The sequence below is a fragment of the Plectrocnemia conspersa genome, unplaced genomic scaffold (genome assembly GCF_051122295.1).
Source record: "Plectrocnemia conspersa isolate PC_06_02 unplaced genomic scaffold, ASM5112229v1 ptg000010l, whole genome shotgun sequence".
In the NCBI taxonomy this organism is placed as follows: domain Eukaryota; kingdom Metazoa; phylum Arthropoda; class Insecta; order Trichoptera; family Polycentropodidae; genus Plectrocnemia; species Plectrocnemia conspersa.
Window position 1 is genome coordinate 20,798,154 of NW_028277174.1, and position 21,037 is coordinate 20,819,190.

The following is a 21,037-nucleotide window of genomic DNA, read 5'->3' on the forward strand; positions in this document are numbered from 1 at the left end:
ACAGGTTTAAAAAATACGCAATTGTGTCAGAAGCATGTGTGGATAAACTATTATTTATTAAAAATACATGGTGCTTTTGGCACCCCGACAATCCCGCGCAATAAAAATAAATAAAAAGTTTATAAATTTATTAGTATTGTAATATTAAAGTGAAACAAATTAAAATCATAAAAAATTGAGACATGAATGAAAGATAATATTTATAAAGCAAAAAAGTACCAAATATTCGCAAATTTATTAATGATAGAAAGCTAGAAAGTACAAGCTACTAGTATACACTATGTGTTTCATTTTGTAATCACTTACAGTCCTAATCGAAAAAGTTGAAAGGTTTATGAAATATATGAATAACACCTAAACATATAAATATAATGTGTAATGTATACAACTGTTACATTACATATTATATTTATTAATAATAAATTTGGACCTCAAATTTCATTTGGGCTGGCCTATTATCGTAATTATATTAATATTGATAGAGCTGTCCACAAAACAAAATAAATAGAATTAAAAATAATTTTCTTTCATCTTTCTAATTTTGATTCGCGCGGCAATGTCGGGGTTGTATTGCGCGGCTATGTCGGCGCGGGATTATCCTGCCCGGCTTTGTCGGGCTCCCAGTGCTTATATATATTGATAAATATAAAATATGTATACAGTAGACCCTCCAATAACACGGTAAATTGTGATATTTGGATGACCGTTACTTTGTGTGAGCGAGCTAAAAGAAGGATACCTCAAAACACCGCGCCTGATTCGTATGTACGTATTGCAAAAAAATGTATGAGTATTTTCTAGTCCCCCAACTACACACATCCAAATAGCACATCCCAAATTTACCGTGTTATTGGGGAGGTCTACTGTATATAATATGTACATTTGAAGTATTTGCTTAAATACAACAATATTTTTATATTAAATAATCGATACACTACAATCTGATGATAATAACAATAAGACAATTTGTTTAAAAATACGTCACCATCATTGATTATGATTCTCACAAAAATTAGTTTTCATTTTAGAGAAAAAGATGGAGGGAGAGGACATTTTTCTAATAATCCTTTTTGTTTAACATCTCTGATGAGCCATTTTTAGAAATTATCAGTTCAATAACATTTAATTAGAATTGCAAAAAGAAACAATTTATAATCAAACAAAAAAATATACAAAACACCTATGCTAGATCATAGTAAACATTGAAAGCGATAACGATATAATTTGAATATTTGATATATCGAAACAATAATTGCCAGGGTATTCGAATGTTTGGATTTTGCTTATCAATAAGCATAGTAAAACATGCGATCTGTACTTGTATCATTTAATCTGTCTTTTTTTTAATATCAATTAATTAAAATAATAATAATTATATCAATACTGATACCGACTGTTTTTTCCCTTAGGAATCCCTGTATTGCAATCCCTAATTATACTTAAGTACATATTGCTTGTATAAAATTATTTTCTAGTTCACTAGAGGAAATTAAGAAGATATAATAATACTAATAGTAAATAAAAACATGATAAGTTAAGGAAAAATTACTGAAACCCTTTTTAAAGTAAAATGAAAGAAGCGGGGCTTCAAACCGTTATTTTTTCGTTCCAGTTCAATTTAATAAAAATATATCGGTTTTCGTTCCAGAAAAAATAACGTTTTTTCGGTTTTCGGTTCAGCTCCAAGTGATGTTTTTATGTTTTTATTTGTAGTAAGAATTAATTTTCTAACATAATTAAAAACATTTTATTCCTTCTTTTGTGATAAGTATACTACATGAATTGCTACAATAATATATTATAAATCATAATAATTAGTTAAAGGCAGGGATGCTTTCCCAAAATTTTACCAGGGGGTTCGCATTCGCAGTGAATATTTTCTAACATTTTTTTTTTATATTAATATTCCCATTGAAATAGTGAGTATCATAGTAGCTGATGATTTTGTTAGAAATCACTTGAGAGTAGCTAGTTCGAGATCTAGGAGGAAACTTCACCATATTCACCACTGCACGAGAAGTTTGGAAGTTAGGTGAAAAATGTGCGCACAGTCAGTGCATGGTTACCAAAAACTAATGCCGCCGTCTTCGTAGAGATCGTTTTTATCGACAAAAAAAATTTACCAACGAAATTTGAATATTGGCGCCATAAATGACGAATTATAACAATATTTGAAAGTTAAAAATCGATAGAGTAGTAGAAAATCACCAATAATCATAAAAAACGAAAGTATTTTTTCTGATTAACGTGGGTTCGCACGAACCATAGCATTCACATCAAAGAGTTCGCGCGAACCCCCAGGATAGCATCCCTGGTTAATTTGTAACTGTTAATAGCCCTATTAACAGTTACAAATGAAGTCAGTAAGGAGATCAAGAGACGAGTAGTGTCAGCAAATAAATGCTATTTCAGCCTAATAAAACAAATCAAATCGCGAACACTATCTCATCGTACAAAAATATTGATCTATAAAACGCTGATCAGACCAGTTCTGACATACGGTTTAGAGAGCTGAACACTTACCGGGAGAGGCTGCTTGATAATATTCGAGAGGAAATTGCTCCATACATAGCACCATGATATATGGTGCTATGTACGAGAGCAGCGAGTGGCAGATACTAAACAATCGGGAATTCTACAACCTTTTCCAAGAAGAGAGTGTCTCCATCTTCATCAGAGTTGAAGGACTCCAGGAAGACAGTTGGAGGAAAAATATGATTGTAACCGGTGAATGTTTGGTTTATATGAAGTTTATAAATGGGATAGCGAACGGTTAATGATGCTCGATTTATATAAGGTTAAAAAATATGGAACAGTGTACCTAGCCAATCAATGACCGGTACATATGAAGTTTAGTCATTTAATAAGGAACTTAATATATGGAGGATCGCTGACGGTGTTCTCATATCCATACTGTTAATCTTTCAACAGCCCAAATTTGCAGCTTCCACCCTCTTGAATTCGCATTAAATAGAAATAATATATGCATGTTTATATTGCTTCAGCAAATCGCTAAGGTCAGCACATCAGCGTGGCAAATAATATCAGATAATATTCTTTAACATTGATTGATAATTTTAAGCGAATATCGCTTAAATTTCCTTTATTTGGTATTCCGGCGCTCTACAAGATCTAGCGCCCCAGGCGATCGTCTATACTGCCTGCCCTGTTGCCATTGTTCGAGACGATGCATCAACTTTGTATATGAATCAGTCCTGAATAATTTTGTGAACATGGTTTTATTTATCAAAACTTCTTGAGAATTATACTTAACCTTGTATTTGGCTACAAAGAAATATTTATGGCATTCCGCTACTTTATATTATTATATCTGTACTGCCCACTTTTACTCCGATCTAGTATATGTGTAAAAATTAGGATTGCGGATTTATGGTTTGATGAAAAAAATCATATATTATTACAGAAATTCTTTATTATTATATTTATAATAAGTAGTTTATAATATAAATGTTAGCTAAAACAACCTAGGGTGTGTCGACACATGTGTCCCAACTGTACAAATGCTATAAAAGTGGAACAATCGCTCGTCATCCTCAGCTTCTCCCTTCCGATAGTTCATGTTTACAATGGATCGCGAAGGGCGGCCTAAGAGGACACCAGGCGTATGCACTCACATGACATTTTATACAGTCTTGTATTTTAGCATATTAATAAAATTAGGGTTTAATTTTTCATACAATTAAGGTTACATTTTTGTACAGCCATATACAACATTTTAATCACATCTAAAAAATTATTACATAATTCGTATGACCTTATGAAAACGCTGCTCGTGTCTAGCATTGTAGTTTTGGAATATTTTCAATGTGAATTTATATTTATTATATAATATAATGCGTACATATGTTTACGTTGCATTGATCCCCTGGTTACAAAATTTAGAACGTACTGTCGCGAGTGAAAAAGGAACGGGGACGCGGCGAGAACCGGCTGCTCTAGCTCAACAACTACATCAAACATTTATCATAATCGCTAACATAATGTCTTACTACTCACATACATTTTAACCAACTCTATGAGATTGTGAATACAACGAAATATGTTTAGCGTTACCTAAGGAACAAAAAAAAATATACGTATAATCAAAATAATTATGAAGCGAAACTTAAATGCTTAACTAATAGTAATTGCGTTCATAAAATATCGTCCGAAATGCCTTCTATTGAATCGTCATCTCACTTAAATTAAGTTCGAATACATACATATTTATATAATAGATACAATTGTGAAAAAATAATAACTGTTCAGGTTCACTTGGGGATCGTGAAAAAATAGTTTCTTATCAACTAAAGTCCGTTAAGGTGAATTGACCGATTTTGCTTCTTCAAAAGAGCTATCATACAAAACGAAGAGAGCTTTTACACATCGAACTTGTGTACAATTAAAACAAATTGAAAAAAACACTTAAATGAAATTTATTAATATACTATCCAGATAATGCGAGGACGTACCCGACATAATCAATTCTCACGTTCGTAACGGCTTACACCAAACATTTTTCATTCACGCTTAAGACAGGACGCCCTTGCAACGTTTCGTTCTGATCACAGCTTTTGTCAAAAATCGATAATAAAAAGGTCCCCTAACCCAGCTAAACGTCTAAAAGCTACTATACACTGTTTTTTTTATATAAACTGTTATCATGTAATGGTTCTGTCTAAATATTTATTACAAGTCAGTTATCAATCATAATGTCGCAGAAAACAAATTATCGAATTCAAACCACCTATTGTGTAGACAGAAATACGCATACAAAACTGGATGCAGAGGATCAGAGCGATCCCAGTCATATTAAGTAAACCCGACAACGACTGAAAGTGCCGCGAGGAAATTTACTAATGAATACGATGCGTGTAATTCTCGATGACTTGTGTACATATGAAAATGGATAGGAATGCAGATTCAACATGTTTTTCTCATAATTTTTATCTAAAATACAGGAATATTACACTTTACAAAAAATAATTTTAATACTTAATACAAATTCAATATGCATACTGTAATTTAATTTCATGATTTTATTTTACTACAAAAATGAAAATTTTCCTTTACAATCGTTAGGATTTACATGCTATTATTTTCAATTACAGATTTAGTAATCATTGTTTGTATTTTTTTCTATACATCAGTCGGGTGCGGTGAGCTACACGGGCCGAACAGAATACGAGGGCGCTCAATACATTAAAATCCACATGATAAAAATACAATTATACAAGTTCAACTTAATCTAACAGATCTGATAAATGCGGCCAGTGAACGTGCATATTCACAAAAAATTAGGTTCACTGTAAATCACACAAAAAAATGATTCGCCTTTGTAGCTCCACATTAAAAATAAATTACATATTAACAATAAGTGTTTTTTTTTTAAATTATAATAACTACTTTTCAGACAGCCTTTGAGATATTCCAAAATAAAAACCTAAGCTTCATTGTAATAATAGACTAAAGGAAATATACAAAGTTTTAATTCGGGGTGCAAACGATCGTCGGACCGACGTGAACGATTTTTGCTATTAATAGTAAAAAAACAAATATTCACTCTTGAATAATACAAAATTAACAAATAACCTTGTAATATGCTAAGTTTTAAATTACAATTAAGGGTCAAAATCCATAAGGCTATATGATTACAAGTATGTGTCATAAATTAAACTAAAATATTACTTAGAAAACTAATAAGAGATAATTCACATAAGTTTACACTATTCAAATACACGAGTCGATTAAATAAAAGACGAAATTAATATAGACAGCGTGGAAACAGTACTGATGCACACCTCACCGGAGAGGTTTTCGTTCTGTTCTGTAGCATTGATAAATCAAATGGCTGTACACTTTACAATGATTTATATACATATACATGCATACGTACATGTACATATACATATATATACATATACACATATATATAGGTATACCGTGTGTATACATAATTTAACAAACATGCAGAAAACATTAAGAGCATATATATTTTATACAATTAGATTTCAAACACACACATGCTATATAAACGTTGTAATTCATTCTCTAGTACGTCCCCGAAAGAATCGCCGGACATCTGTGAAAGGCGACGGCGCCTATAAGGGGAGTATATTTATATAACATATATATATATATGCGTGTATCTTAAATTGGAATAAATGCACAGGTCCCCGCCGAGACGACGCCATTCACACAAAATTGTTTAATTTTAATTTAATACATCACTCGTGTTAAATCTACATTATATTATATCAGCGGATCTTTCCATTATTACAGTTTGTACAATCATAAACATACTCTTGTTGAATGAAATCATTTTTTTTACATAATATATAAATATCTCAATTTTGAAAAGTTTGTCGATTACAAAATCTAAAGCTTTTGAGATACATTTTTTGCACTAAACTCTCCTAGAAATTTTATAAAATGCAACGGGCACATCGTGAAGGCATCTGCCTCAGCTTTATTTGATTTAAAAATCCATTTGATTTGTAATTGCTAATTTTAAAAACTAACATGCAAGAAAATCATCTTACCTCGGTTACTAAATTATTGACGTAAAAAATGGCGGCAGTGAGTGTATTTTATTCATATTTTTCAATCTAACTTACTTTGTATAAAATCGTTCAATAAGTTTTATAGTCTGTGACACGCGCGTCATATTCAGGAAAGAAAACATTTCCAACATTTACTTCGAAAGCCTAGTACAATTGACGAAACTTACGAATAATGAATTGAATGTATATAACGTTGTGGGAGCTTGTGTGTGTGTGGTGTGTGTGTGAATGAATGTAAGTGCGACCTTATTAGAAAATATTGTTGAAAAGTGACACAATTACCTGCCTACTAATGCAGTTGTAACAACTTATTTTTATTACATACTTTACGACATCACATACACATTACTTTAAACTGCTCAAATAATTCATTTCACATAAAATAACATATATAATCGATAAACGCGATTCAAAACTAGATATGAAATTAGATGGCAGGTACATTGTGCTCAACTTATATCAAAATAAGGTATAAAAATGTTTGAAAAATCGTAAAAATTGAAAATATTTTCTAGCTTCATTTTAATACTACTTTACTAATTTTAAGATAAATAATCTAATTATTATTCATGAGTAATATTATGTATAGATGGGTGTATTTCAAACCGAAAGGTAAAGTCACAGTGTGGTGAAAATCAAAATGATCTATACTGTGATTTTGATACGATTGCGAATTCATACAAATAAAAAAGCGCAAAAACGAAAGTTAATACGGTTCTTTAAAATAAAATACTTAAAAAGGAAAGCAATTATTAGACTTTCTCGGATGTAAGATAAAATAAGAAACTAAAACTTGATACATCGACTACTTTACCGACGACGCTCGACATCCTATTCATAATTACTACGATAAAACTAATGAGAGATGATTACACAATGGATATTATGATTATTAAAAAATGTTCATTAAAAGCTAATACAAGTGAGATGTACAAATGAACGAAAAATAATAATAATATAAATATATATATTTATATATTTATATATATATAAATATATATATATATATATATTTATATATATAAATATATATATATATATATATATATATATATTTATATATATATATATATATATATATGAATATATATATAATATTTAAGATAAAAACATATTTACAACTCACTCGATATTATATAATAAAAAAAATACACATATATGCGCAAACATATACATGTACATACCGCCAACCAATATTATTGAAATTAGGATGCCATCAACTAATTATAATATTTGTAAAACATAATGACCATATTTTCTTATAAAACAGCTGATAGAATTTATTCTACAGCTCATCGTAATGGCCAATTCAGAGAAAAACTAATAATTAGTTTAAAGAACTAATCGATCTACAAAAAACAGTGCTACAAATATATGCACACAGTTTGTGTGCATTCGTGACGAAAATTTAAATTAGTTATATATATATATATTTGAAGAGTTAATAAAAGGAAACAATTCTAATGAATACACACATGTATTTAAGTGCATATACATATTTTATTGTATATACACACACATAAAAAAAGAAGTTTAAATTAATAATTTGTCATACATACTATACGCATGTATCCGTGTATGCATCATCCATGAGTGCGATCGTAATAAATCGCACACAATTGGAAGGTCTGGAATATACAGCAAGGAAAATTACAATTTTATTAAAATTATTTATTATAAGAGAACCCTATTCTTCAAAAAAGGGATTTTAAAGAATCTATCACAAATGTAATACAGAAGGTTTTATACATACATATATATACATACGTACATACATACACCAATTGTGACAGAACTGAAGTGCTCGATATGTTTGAAGCATTGATTGTGACATTTCATAAACAAACATACATCAACATTGTAGTGCTCACTTGAAAATTATAAAAAAATACATATGTTTATATATGTTAGTCAACCCGTGCTACGAACTGCATTTAAGATAATACGAGTTCAATAACTATCGTATCGAATCACTCATCAATTCGAAGAACAATACAGCAATATACAATTTCGACAATATCAAACACTGACTTTAGACATATCTAAAAGTACTGGAATCACCAAACGCATTGATAAAATTACACTTTAAAATTTGTTTTACAAAAAAATATATGTTTACATATAAGCACTGCAATACAATTGACAATTGAATATTAATTTTGTGATATGAAACCTATCCTCACTCCAATTTCTATAACTGCAATTAGTATTATGTAAGTGGAATGATTTCATTTTTTTTCAAATTCTCTTCCTATAGAAACTTTGCGTGTTGCGGTGGCCGATTTACAGGACTCCGTTGATGGGTTGACCTATCGGGCCGAGATCGGAAGGTGATTTAGCGAAGAATTTTTCAAGTTTAGCGATTATGTGTTTCCCATATGTATATTTACGGAGAGCGTTTAGATGCGGTCGAATTTTATGCATCAACACTTTTCGCTGCGTCGGCTCAGATACGTCGATCATCTTTTGAACGACATAATTTGCATACTGATCTTTCATCATAACTTGCAATGCGCTGAAATAAAACACAGCAATGAACAGAGTGAACATATCATAATAAAACATTTGCCAAAATGAGTATTTACTTTTCGTTGAAACCGCAAACTTCGTCGATAAGCATAGCTCGCTCTTGGCGAGTCGCATGGGTGACGCATTTTTCCACAACGTTGCTGGCAAATTTATGTTGCGATAACGGTAATACTTTTCCTCGTACTCCGGCAATCAATATAGATCTGTCCTCTGGAGCTCCGTGTTCTAAAATAATATAATACATTATTAAATATGTAAATATTTATATACTTATGCCAATTTCAAAACACATACCTAATACGTGTTGAATTACATAATTTCCATATTGGTCTTGAATTAGTTGATCAGTGTGTGCATGTAGTTCTTGCAGAACAGGTGTAACCTAAATTTTTAAAATAATATTAAATTTAAAACTCAATTTGTTATAATGACAATAATGCAGTCGGTCACTAAGTACCTGTTCAGAAGTACAATGTTCCAAAATGCGTTGAATGACGCGACAACCGTATGGATGAGTACTTAAAGAATACACTTGTCCGATGAACGCGTTGATGATGAATTGAAGAGCCTGTGGTTCGACACATTCGATGCACTTCTGTACCACGTGATTTCCGTTCTGATCTTTCACACATTTCAGCACGTGGCCGTCGAGTTCTCGTACGACTTCTTGTTGCTGTTCGGTGGGTATTGATTCCAAAGCTTTTTGTATAACCCGACAACCGTACATTTGTAACGCTAGCGATAATACGTGACCACGAAGCTAAAAAAACATAATAATAAAATAATTGATATAACATCGCCGGTTTAAAACAGTGATAACATACCTGTTGTGCGAGTGTCGCTTTCTGCTCAGGCGTGCCAAATTCGAAGAACTTTTGTATAACATAATTTCCAAAAACGTCGGTCATTAAATTATACGCAGAGCCTAATATTTCGTTAAATACAAGTTGTTTGTCCATTGTTGTAGCTCTTTCAAGTTTTTGTTGTATAAATCTGATTAGATGTTAAATTGGATATAATGACCATGAATATATGCATATAGAATATTATTAACAATACTAACCGTGAGCCGTGTTGATCTTGTGAAAATTCTACAATATGATTCGTAAGGTCCCTCAACTGCAAGTTAGGGTAACGATTGTTACGGAATTCTTCGAGCAATCCTGAACGGCCAGGTTGTTTGTCTCCGCTTACCACTAAAGGCGGTACTCCAACTGAAGCAAAAATAACCAATTATGCAACCGCTAAGATCCGAAGTTACCAATAAAAAACAATATCTAACCTCTAACACCACCCATCGAGCTCACGCTGCTGCCGAGTTTGCTTAGTATAGACGATGACGATCCGAACATACCGTTTACTGTCAGACCTTGCGTCAAACTGTTCACCGCCCTGAGAAATCAAAAACGATACTTTTATAACTAAATAGCGCATAAATCGATCGGATTATGATAACTACAATGTCTGTATTTTATATATAGTATTATAAGTTAGTTATGCAAAAATTAGTTTCGATTTTCCATGCCGACGTTGTTTTATCTTAATATATAGATATATACACACATACTGCTTTAAACACGGAGAAGCTTAAAATTTCAATTATAATACACTCACAGATATAATACAATGGAATTGTTTGTTAATGCAAAAATGTACAACATATCACTATAAACAACAGATTATAATACATATTTTTCTCTTTCAATGTCTAACAAATCATTCATAGAAGAATATATATAAATATATATATATATATTTAAATCGGAATCTATATGAATTTATTATATTATTGATTAATGAATATACTTACCGAATAACAATAATTAAAGAAAATTTGTTTTTAACGTCTCATTTTGAATCATACCTATATTTGGCAGCTTCCGCGCCGGGAGCAGCTGAGACGACTCGCTGAAGAGCGGCGGCTGGAGCTAGCGGCGGCGACAGGGGCGCTCCGATGTTGACATTGCCGGTAGCGGCGTTTGTCCATTTTCCTCGGGAGTATTGATCTAATGAGCCGGGACTGAAGACGGTTGACGCGGCAGCGGCGGCCCTATCTAAACTATCTCTGCGTCCACTCGCACCTGCCACACCTGTACATAAATTTCAAACACATATTCTTCTTGTATCTCCATTTAAAATACGGGGTGCATACAACTATAACCTAATAGTGCCGAGTTTCATAGAATACGTGCACATCACGCACGTAGGCAACAAACTAATGACAAGTTACGTAAGGTACTACGGTAGACTTTGAGTAGTTGCAGTAAAAATAACAGACCTGACAAGGGAGCAGCAGGACTTCCGGCATGTGGTAAAGAAGGAGCAAAGGCCCCCGGGAAGAGTCCAGACGCTTGTGACACACCTGACCACCCATACAATCCCAGTTAGTAACTATTTACAATAGCTTTACTATTTGGCAGTAGTATTTTTGAAATTATTTTATTTGTACAATTTTTTATTATTATTGAAACACCCAATATTTATAACCAAATAGTGAAAATGTTGAAAGAAGTCTTTATTTAATAGTTCTGAACGATTTTAATTACATGTCAAATTAAAGGAGAATCGAGTAGCATCATATGTTGGCAAAATTAGTGATATTTGCATATTGCAAATAATAGTATGTGCCTATTTCTAAAATATAAAAGATAATATTTATAGATATAAAATATTTATAAATATATCTAAGAATAAAATCTAAACTCTAATATTCACATAATCTATTTACAGTATTTAAATTATGATACTGAACTCAAATAATTAAAAAAATACATTATTCAACAGCAATATATTCTAAATACTATGTGAAATCTTATGAAAACCAATATTTGTTATTACATAAAAATATATTTATATACACACATACATACATACAAAACATGTATGCAGTTGATTAAGAAGTTGATAAAAAAATATACACTTTGAATTTAAAATGACATGCATTAAATAAGTTTTTAGTCATTTGGTTACTTTCAATGTCCATTTTTTTATTTAGAAAATCAAGCAATTTTATTTTAGTTTACAATAATGTACAAATTATGAGAACCAAAAAAAATTGATTCTCATAATGCGATGAAAATGGTACGACAGGGATTTACACTCACCGGTAAGTTGTGCTGCTTGTGGTGCGTTGGCCGCATTCGGCGGTTGGGTTGCAAAAGCTCGCCCCGCGTTACCGGCTAACACTGGAGCCGGAGAAACTAACCGTAAAGGCGTTCCGTTTCTTCCGCTCATGACCAACGAGCTAGGATCGCCATAGAACGGAATCACGTATTGTCCTTGACCCTGCGTTGTTAAATTTAAATAAATAAACGCACTATACGCCAAAATTACAAGGCAGAACTTACGTTGACTTGTTGATCTTGGGGTTGCGCCGGAGAGAGAGGACGTCTCGCCTGAGGAGGCGCCGCCGCGTGTTGAGCCGTCGGAGGTACCATTCCAGGGTATACTCCCCACGGTGCAGTCGCGACTCCATAATACGGAGGCACGCCTGCGATGAGCGCACCGACGTAAGGTGTCCCCTCTTGACCTGCGATAATAAATCGAAACCGTCAATATGAATTCGGCGCGACAAATGCGCAAATCTGAAACAATGTGTTCACCTGTATTGATGACATATGGAGGCTGGGAGAACGCCTGTTGTGCGGCGAGCTGTTGTTGCAATTGAAACTGTTGCTGTTGATACTGTTGCAATTGAATAGCTGCGGCAGTCGGGGCACCGGCATTGTTGGCCGCTGCTGCTTGTTGAGATCGTAGAACTTGCTGCAAAATTAATTCAATTATTAATTATTAATGTAATAAAACAGTTTTATGTTTATGATCGAAATAAAATATGTAACATGCGAGAGCGCGATAAGAAAGTTTTGTCACACATGTGTATTTTCGCCAATGTGAATACGGCCAATTTGAGAATAAACCGCAGAGCAGTACATAAATCAAAGGATTTTCCTTGCGAACATGAGAAGAGAGCAAACCATAACATCTCTATTAACAGGAGACCCTCGACCGGAATACAAATTATCGCAAAAACTAAGAAAACAGAGGGGAGATATATTTCTCTTATTTTGATATGTGAACGCTCTTATGATATTATTTTTATATAAAGGAAAGCGTGTATTTCGAAACGGCGCGCCGATCGAGGGAAATGGAATTAATCTCGCCGCACCTAAGGGAGGAATTCAAAAGTCAATTCATTAACAACACACACAGGCGCATGCATACGTGTTTTGCGATGTTTCAATACTGGGTAAAACGTTCGAAGGCATTTCGGCGGTAACGAAACGAAAATGCAACGAAAAAGCGAACAGCCTTTCATCGCGCGAGCTGTAGGATCTGGCTCGATTCGCTCTCAATGCGCGTTGCGCTCTCTTCACTGGAGATGAAAAAGAAGCATCCAGTCGAGAGGCGCACTTTCCAGTCGAAATTTAAAAATACAGACAATTTATCAAAGAGGTATCTATATGCTGAAGCTGTCTTTAGAAATACGCCGAAGCTCATATTACGAACATATAATTCAAAAAGCAATGATTTTTTCAATATTAAAAACTCGCGCATTTTTTGGTTTGCCGATCTTTTAATAAAACATACAGAATTATCTTAATTTATTATTTTATTACGATCAATAGATAAGAATGTGACGTGACGACAAACAGTGATGTATGTGTTTATTACAATAACAATATATATCATACACACTAGTTACAGAAGAATGTCCCAATATTGGAATGTTTCATATTCTAACTTTCTAAACACTCCATTGTGACATTTTCTGTAACTTTCTTTATGTTTACGTGGTTCGTAATTTCTGCGTAAACGACCAATTCATACAATTTGTAAAACGGTACAATCACTCGAGTGTTTCAATAATTTAGAGCGGCCACTGAATGTCAAACTGCGGAATAGTACAGCCCGATTCACGCCGCATAGTAAATGCATTAATTTTTCTCGCTAAACGAATTAGATGTAGCGGTTAGTGTCTTATAGGACGATTTTTTATTTGTTAAAAAGACTAAATTGCTAATCAGAACATTCATGTCAATCGCGCTCGAATTATCATCATTGGAAGCGACAAAAAAAATCAAGTGGCACAAGGCTGACCGTCCGTATGTCGTCGAAGAGCTTTCCAAGATCTTTCTTCGAGTATCGAGTAGAAAAACAGGGGTCCGGTCGAGTGCGCGTCGGCGGTTAACGGTGCCGTGGAACCAGTTTTCTGAAATCACCGATGACGACCCATATTGAACTTAAAAAAAATAGAAGCGAGCGTAGCGCGGTGGCGGCGATAAAGAGTTATTATGTAAAAGGCGCGCGCGACTTTGACTACGAGATTTAGCTATGAGTTTCGAGGCGGACGGATGCGGCAGAGCGCGATATCGCTGGCACACATGCACGGGCAGGAAGTCCTGGTCCCAGTCCGCAGCCTTATCGGCAGGAAGCCCCGAGGATAGATAAGGAGCGCTTTATGTCGACGCGTAACCCTATCCCTATACACTCGGCGCACTATGCGGACGAAAGAGAAGCGTTTTTATCATTATTATTATGTACATTGCGCGAATTTAAGTACATAACGATAAACAATAACAATAACATCGCGAATCGTAACGTGTAACAACGTAACGCTTTCGCGACGATGGGCGTCATACGTAAAAATGTAGCTCATGCGCGACAAAAAGGTGAATGGAATGTATTCCAGATAATGTTACATACATACGCAATAACGATTTAACAATTAAATGTTCAATATCAACACGAAACCTTTTTTAGAAATAATAAATATATTCAACATGTGTGAAGCGAGAACATTCAGAAAGAATGAATAAAAAATTTAAAAAAATAAACCCAGCGCAAACAGTTAAATGAAAATTAATTACGATTAAATTAAAGACCACATTAAGCTGACGATAAACGTGACCATAAGTGACTATCTAAAAATAATATAATAATAATCAACAGTAAATACATGGTACAGAACCACATGTTACGTCCTGTTTACATACATGTATATAACTGATAAACTTCTCGATTCTTAAAATGATGAATAACGTGTTATCATAGCGAGTATACGTCGAATATTTAAAATTAACAAAATACGAAAATAAAAATGAAACATATACTATAAACGAGAGTTTGAACTTATGAAGCTTATCACGGTTAAACGCGAGATCGCACGAGTGTTTCTGAGAGTGAGAAACACCGAGAAAAAGATAAACTGGACAAATAATAACACGAGAGACGAATCGGAGAAATCAACCGAAAGCGCCGCGTTGACAATAAAATAGCAAGTCGCGTTTTAAAAATTGTCACTTCTCAGATGTGATCGGATAAAGGCGACTATTCCGCCTCGACGTATTTAAGTTTATAATCGTATGTCAAAGACAATAAAAAACGTTAAATATAAATTATCGACGCTTAGCCCTTCGTATTCTGGCACATACTTGAGCCAATGCATATAAACAAGCGGCGATTTATTTGTATAATATTTTAGAATTACTTTGTATTTAACGTTATGCTATATAGTTAACGATTGGCAATAATTTATAATGTGGCAAGTCGTAATTTTTGTCCTTTATGTGCTCGGAAACACTCGAATAAATCAAAGATGAAAATAATTAACGCACACACGTACTCGCGTCAGAATGTACATATTTATTTTCATGCATTTACCTAAATTATAAATGCAATTGAACTTGATTAACTTCAGAGTAGTGTCATAGTGTTTTGGCAAAAGGACATACGATTAATTTTGTAAATATATGACTAAGCAATTTTACACCAAAGCGAAAACTTGTACAGGCGGCCCTCGACTTTCGCACAATTCGCTATTTCGCACATTTAAAAAAAAAACATTTTTTTTTAAATGTAAAAAAATATAATTAAAGAATACGTTCAAAATTGTGGAAAATAAAGATATATTTCCACAATCTTTAATGATATGTTTCCAAAAAAACATGGATGAAATGGAAAATCTTTGTCATCGTAGATCGATGACCAACATCAAAAAGATGTCCCTCTTGAGTATTTCAATTATTCAAGCAAAAGCTCTTAGTTTGCACAAAGATAGGAAGGATAGATTAAAAAAATATTTTAACACGGTTTTTAAAGCAAGTAACGGTTGGTTTTACAATTTTAAAATGAGGTATTCTTTTCATAATATTAAATTTACTGGAGAATCGGCTGATGCGGATAAAGATGTTGCAAAAGAATTTATTTCCTAATTATCCAAAATTATTGAAGATGTAGAATATTACTCTAGCCAAATATTTAATGTAGACGAGACAGGTTTATTTTGGAAAATGAAACAATGAAAAATATAAAGGAAGCCTTCACGCACCTTGACAAATATTTAAATATTATGGAAGATTGTGATCCCAATGGAGGGCGATCAATAAAAACATAGCATGTTATAAAATACTATATGAAAAAAAGAAAAAGAATAGTGGAAAACAGTTAACTCTTGATAACTTTTCAAAGGAAACACCCGCAAACCCCATTTAAACGTGTCTCTTAAACGCCTCTTAAACATCTTATATTTAATTGATAAATAAATATTTTAAAATACACACAATTTCAATTTTTTTTACTTCCCTCGACTTTCGTACATTCAACATTCGCACACATTTTCAGGAACCAATTATGTGTGAAAGTCGAGGGCCGCCTGTATTCAAATAAATAAAACAACAAACACATGATCTAGTTTTCATAAGAGCAACTATAATAACGAGACTGAAGAGAATTAAGAAAGCGGGAAAACAATTACACGATCGAGTTCTTATATAAGAATCGGCGAAAATTGGTATACGAATCCACTTAATTTCACGAGAATCTACTCAAAACTTTTAATTTCTTTGTTTATGACTCTATTACTCTTCGAAAGCAATTAAGAAAAAAATATAATAATTTATTTAAGAAGCTTAATTAACACAAAGCAATAAGCATATTTCCGAATGGTAGTTGGCATGTAATATTCTCGTTTACACAGTGGTCACAACTAAAATTTGAATGCGAACAAAGCATATCAGATTTAACTCGGGGGGGGGGGGGGGGGGTTAAAAAAGTGTAATTATTTTATTAGTTTTGATTATGGTCAAATGATAAATAACACTTTAAATATTATAGATGACGCTATAGAACAATACGGTTGTATTTTATAAAAATCAGCCTATATAATGAATGATGATGAAATACATTTAGCCATCTTAAATTTAATAATTTCACTCACGATTGGGTTTCATTCGACCTGGGTTGTCGGCTATCGCGCAATTTCTATTAAACTTTAGCGCGTTTCTCATGCGGCAACAATTTATTGTAACCACAAAATCCAATACCCGTCCCCAAAATTTTTAAAACGTTATTATTTACAACACGATACTGTAATGTAATTGCTTATGCTTCGGAATGAAGCCATTTGTAACGCAAATAGCCTCATTTCATCGCATAAACAAGTTGAGCGCATTTTTTGAAACGTCAAAGCAGCGCAACAATAGCCCCATTCGTACAGTGCGCGCTTTCGTTCCACCTTTGTTCCGCCGCCTTCACCTGTCGGCATGGTTGCGAACGTAAATTTTTGGAACGAGTCCAGGATCATTTTGCTATATCCAGAGCTGCCGAAATTAAAACGCGAATCCAGGTGTTGCGAAACCGGTGGCCCGGTCGCTCTCGGAAGAATGCCTCCCCCGAAAGAATCTCAAATATGGCCATATAGGAAGGCGCCACCACCTCGCAGGGTATGCGCGATGGAGACGATATAAAAAGGGACAACAATGAAACCTGTCCATGGCTTTTCGGTTATTTTAAAGTGCACAAAGCGCGCCGACGGCCAAACGGCGAGAAATAAGGGAAAATGGAGTAATGGACGAGAATCTTATATCCGTCCGGAGGATAAGGGTATTTTTGTGAGGTCCGACAGAGTTTATATCCGCCTTAAAAATGAAATTCGATCGACTCGGTGCCGAAACGCAATCAGACGTCGAAAAACGGATTCGAACAAAATCACAAGTTGCCCGCGAGCAAAACGACCGTATAATGAAATTGTGTAAAAAAATGAACGATACAAATCTCGTCTATGGCGGAAGAGCGCTATCAAGATTACTCTAAATTCAATTCCGCCGACTGCCTGATATTGTTTTATAAGATCGTTTCAATGTGAAATAGAAAAATAAAAATATCAGGTCAATAAACATACCGACTCAATTAACGATCTTCAGCTATTTTTCATATAGCACTAGGAAGTGTTCTGCCGAAGCAACAAAAACATATAAAACTAAACAAAGTTAACAGTGCTATAAGAGTAATATTATAAACGTCTATTTTAAAACGCCGCTCATAATGGGAGTCATCGATTAACGATAACCATATTATTTTAGTGGGTATGCGTTGCAGCCTTTATTACGCTGTATATTTAGCGACAAGAATGTGTATGTAAAAAAATAACACGCTTATCATACGTACGATCCAATCAATAACAAAACGGACAGAGATAAGCGCGATAAAGCAATCGTGTATTTTTTGACCGACCGTAGGAGGGTGAGAGCGTGGAAATCAAAAACAAAATATAATACAATAAACAAGAGACTGAACGATTTTACGTACGCGTGCGTTGATTGGATATATAACTATTGCGATAAAGCTAATCGGTTAAACGTTAACTTAATTATATTAACACTGGAAACGCGAGACGGATCTAAAATAAAACGAACGTACTGTACATGCAACAAAATTTCAAAAGCTTTTTAATTTCATAAAATAAACGAAAACAAAAGTTACGCGAACTTATTACTGTGAACTAATTAACAAACTTTCAGATTTCCATGATCGAAAATAGTCGTCGGAAGACACGAAATAAAATTCTGTATACACCAGTTAACGTCGCTCGTATTGTCTACTCCATTGAACGCGGCCTCCGAATTGTAAATTATAAAATTCTTTCTTTTCGCAAAAATGACATACATACATTCATACATAATTGCATGCAAAACGGTATAAAGTCGATGGAGAGTTTGAGGATTTGATTTTGTTAAATTTCCCAGGCGAGACTGCAGTAGACATACTATCAAGGTGCGAAATTTAAATATTTCTATGGTATTTTCAATGTTTTAAAATCTGCGATTATTAATATTAAATAACGCAGATATATACACTCATTATAATAATAAAAATAAAAGGTTTTTTGTATAAAATAGTTACACTAAACGCACACACGTGTTAATATAAACAGTAAAGTGCATGTTTCGAATAGTTTTTTTTTCTCATTAAAAATGATCATAAAGCTGAACTAGATTTCTAAAAATAAATCAGATGTGTTTCATATGTATCTAATACACAATATAGTATGAGACTTGAATTTTACTAGCATACGTGCCGCTCATAATTTTAAGCTACTCACTAAGAAAACAACTATATATTTTTTTTTTTAAAAACATTAAAATACATCAAAATATTTAAGACAATGGTGGTATTTCGGTCGAATCATTCATATAATGCGTCACACGTGCGAAATGATAGGACAAATTAAATTCTTGAAGAAATGTTTAATATAGAAAGCTGTTAAAAAACGATTCGTTTCCGAAATAATCGCGGAAATACTATAAATAATAAAATAAACTACTTATTTTAAAATATACAGTAATCAATATGAATAATATAAAGTAATGTTTGTGATGTTACTATGGATTCGAGAATTTAGTTCAAGTTACTATTAATGACAAAGAGCAAATTCTCGCAGAGGTTTCGAAAAGTGCAAGAATTCTAGTTTAAAAAAAACAGGAATTAAAAAAGCTGTTATTTTCCCTCCCCCCAGCTGTTACGGAAAAATGTGCATTAAGAACGTTCAGTGTAAAGAAAATATTTTTCCTGGATTTAAAGCAGCGATATATTGGCTTATTGTGATGGTTGATTGAAATCTAGGTATTCGATAATCCTAGAGGTCGCAAAAATTATACCAAAGCGTATCTTACAGTGATATGAATATGTTTCTACTATTGTTTGATTTGCCACCTTTACATTATCGAGGCCGAGCACTATTACCGATCTTGGAACATACCATTCAAAGGGTCAGAGAGTGAAAGGAGCGTTATTGCATTTAAAGCACAAGTTTGTTTCAACCAATGAAGCAGGGTGTTATTAAAACATTCATTTAGCTATGAAGAACAGTAATATGACTGTATAATATTTCTGGAAAAGCTTTTAACCGTTTTCGTGCCGCATTATATTTCATAATACACGCGACCCATATGCCAGCTATTTTTTAGAATTAAAAAAAAGCAAGTGTTAGGCGTTAACGACTTGTCAAGGACTCGATAACGCAAAAGGAGCCGTTTTCAGTGTATTTGGACACCATTTGCAACTGTAAAAAATGCTAAAGGTTGTCACAAAAACCATGCGTAACTGACTACGTTTTAGCCGCCTTGTCAAGAAACAATGTCAAGATCCACACCAATTATCATCTGTTATTAAAATTACGTTTCATATATAAGTGGCCAGTGGTGACCCTGGCGACGTTGAAAAGGAGCACATTAATTTTAACCATTTTCAAAACAACTATTCAAGCGGTAATAATTTAAAAGGTTTATCCATAGATTACTCTATATACCTGAATAGTCTTATAATATTATTTCGTAGTGTAAGTAACAGATTCTGTAAATGCCCCGTATGTGACGCGTGGCATTAGAACGGTTAATATGCTGGATGCGGTGAGTTGATGCGGTGAGTTGATGACAAAACGTTGTTAATGATTTTGAAGGAGCTGAGTCATACTAAAAACTCCATAATATAATACATTAACATGAAGATCGAGTAAAAAATCTATTGTATGTTATATTTCTTACAAGTAATTAAATTGATATTCAATATTCGCCGTTGCAGGGCGCAAATAGTGTCAAAGAGATGAAAATCGGGGGTTCAACCGACCGCGGAATGACCCAGGTCGGGCCGTTTTTCTCGATTAGCCCTCT

At 33.4% G+C, this 21,037-nt stretch overlaps 1 protein-coding gene and 1 long non-coding RNA gene across 12 annotated transcripts in view; one reads left to right on the top strand and one right to left on the bottom strand.

The window, feature by feature from the left end:
* Window positions 1-21,037, top strand: part of LOC148230935 (uncharacterized) — a 565,745-nt gene that overhangs the window by 518,160 nt on the left and 26,548 nt on the right. The gene's annotated exons all lie outside the window — the stretch shown is intronic.
* Window positions 8,025-21,037, bottom strand: part of pum (pumilio) — a 138,163-nt gene continuing 125,150 nt past the window's right edge. For 6 of the 11 annotated variants that reach the window (XM_088195797.1, XM_088195796.1, XM_088195794.1 and 3 more), the window contains 11 exons: window positions 12,695-12,854; window positions 12,440-12,621; window positions 12,197-12,377; window positions 10,957-11,182; window positions 10,375-10,484; window positions 10,156-10,306; window positions 9,917-10,085; window positions 9,550-9,852; window positions 9,387-9,474; window positions 9,149-9,317; window positions 8,025-9,078 (listed from right to left, as the gene is read on the bottom strand). In XM_088195797.1, the coding sequence (XP_088051923.1) occupies window positions 8,847-9,078; window positions 9,149-9,317; window positions 9,387-9,474; window positions 9,550-9,852; window positions 9,917-10,085; window positions 10,156-10,306; window positions 10,375-10,484; window positions 10,957-11,182; window positions 12,197-12,377; window positions 12,440-12,621; window positions 12,695-12,854 (1,971 nt within the window). In that variant the 3' untranslated portion in view covers window positions 8,025-8,846. Of the gene's footprint in view, window positions 9,079-9,148; window positions 9,318-9,386; window positions 9,475-9,549; window positions 9,853-9,916; window positions 10,086-10,155; window positions 10,307-10,374; window positions 10,485-10,956; window positions 11,183-11,370; window positions 11,455-12,196; window positions 12,378-12,439; window positions 12,622-12,694; window positions 12,855-21,037 lie in introns of all 11 variants that reach the window. The other 5 variants (XM_088195795.1, XM_088195793.1, XM_088195792.1 and 2 more) reach the window with 1 other exon arrangement.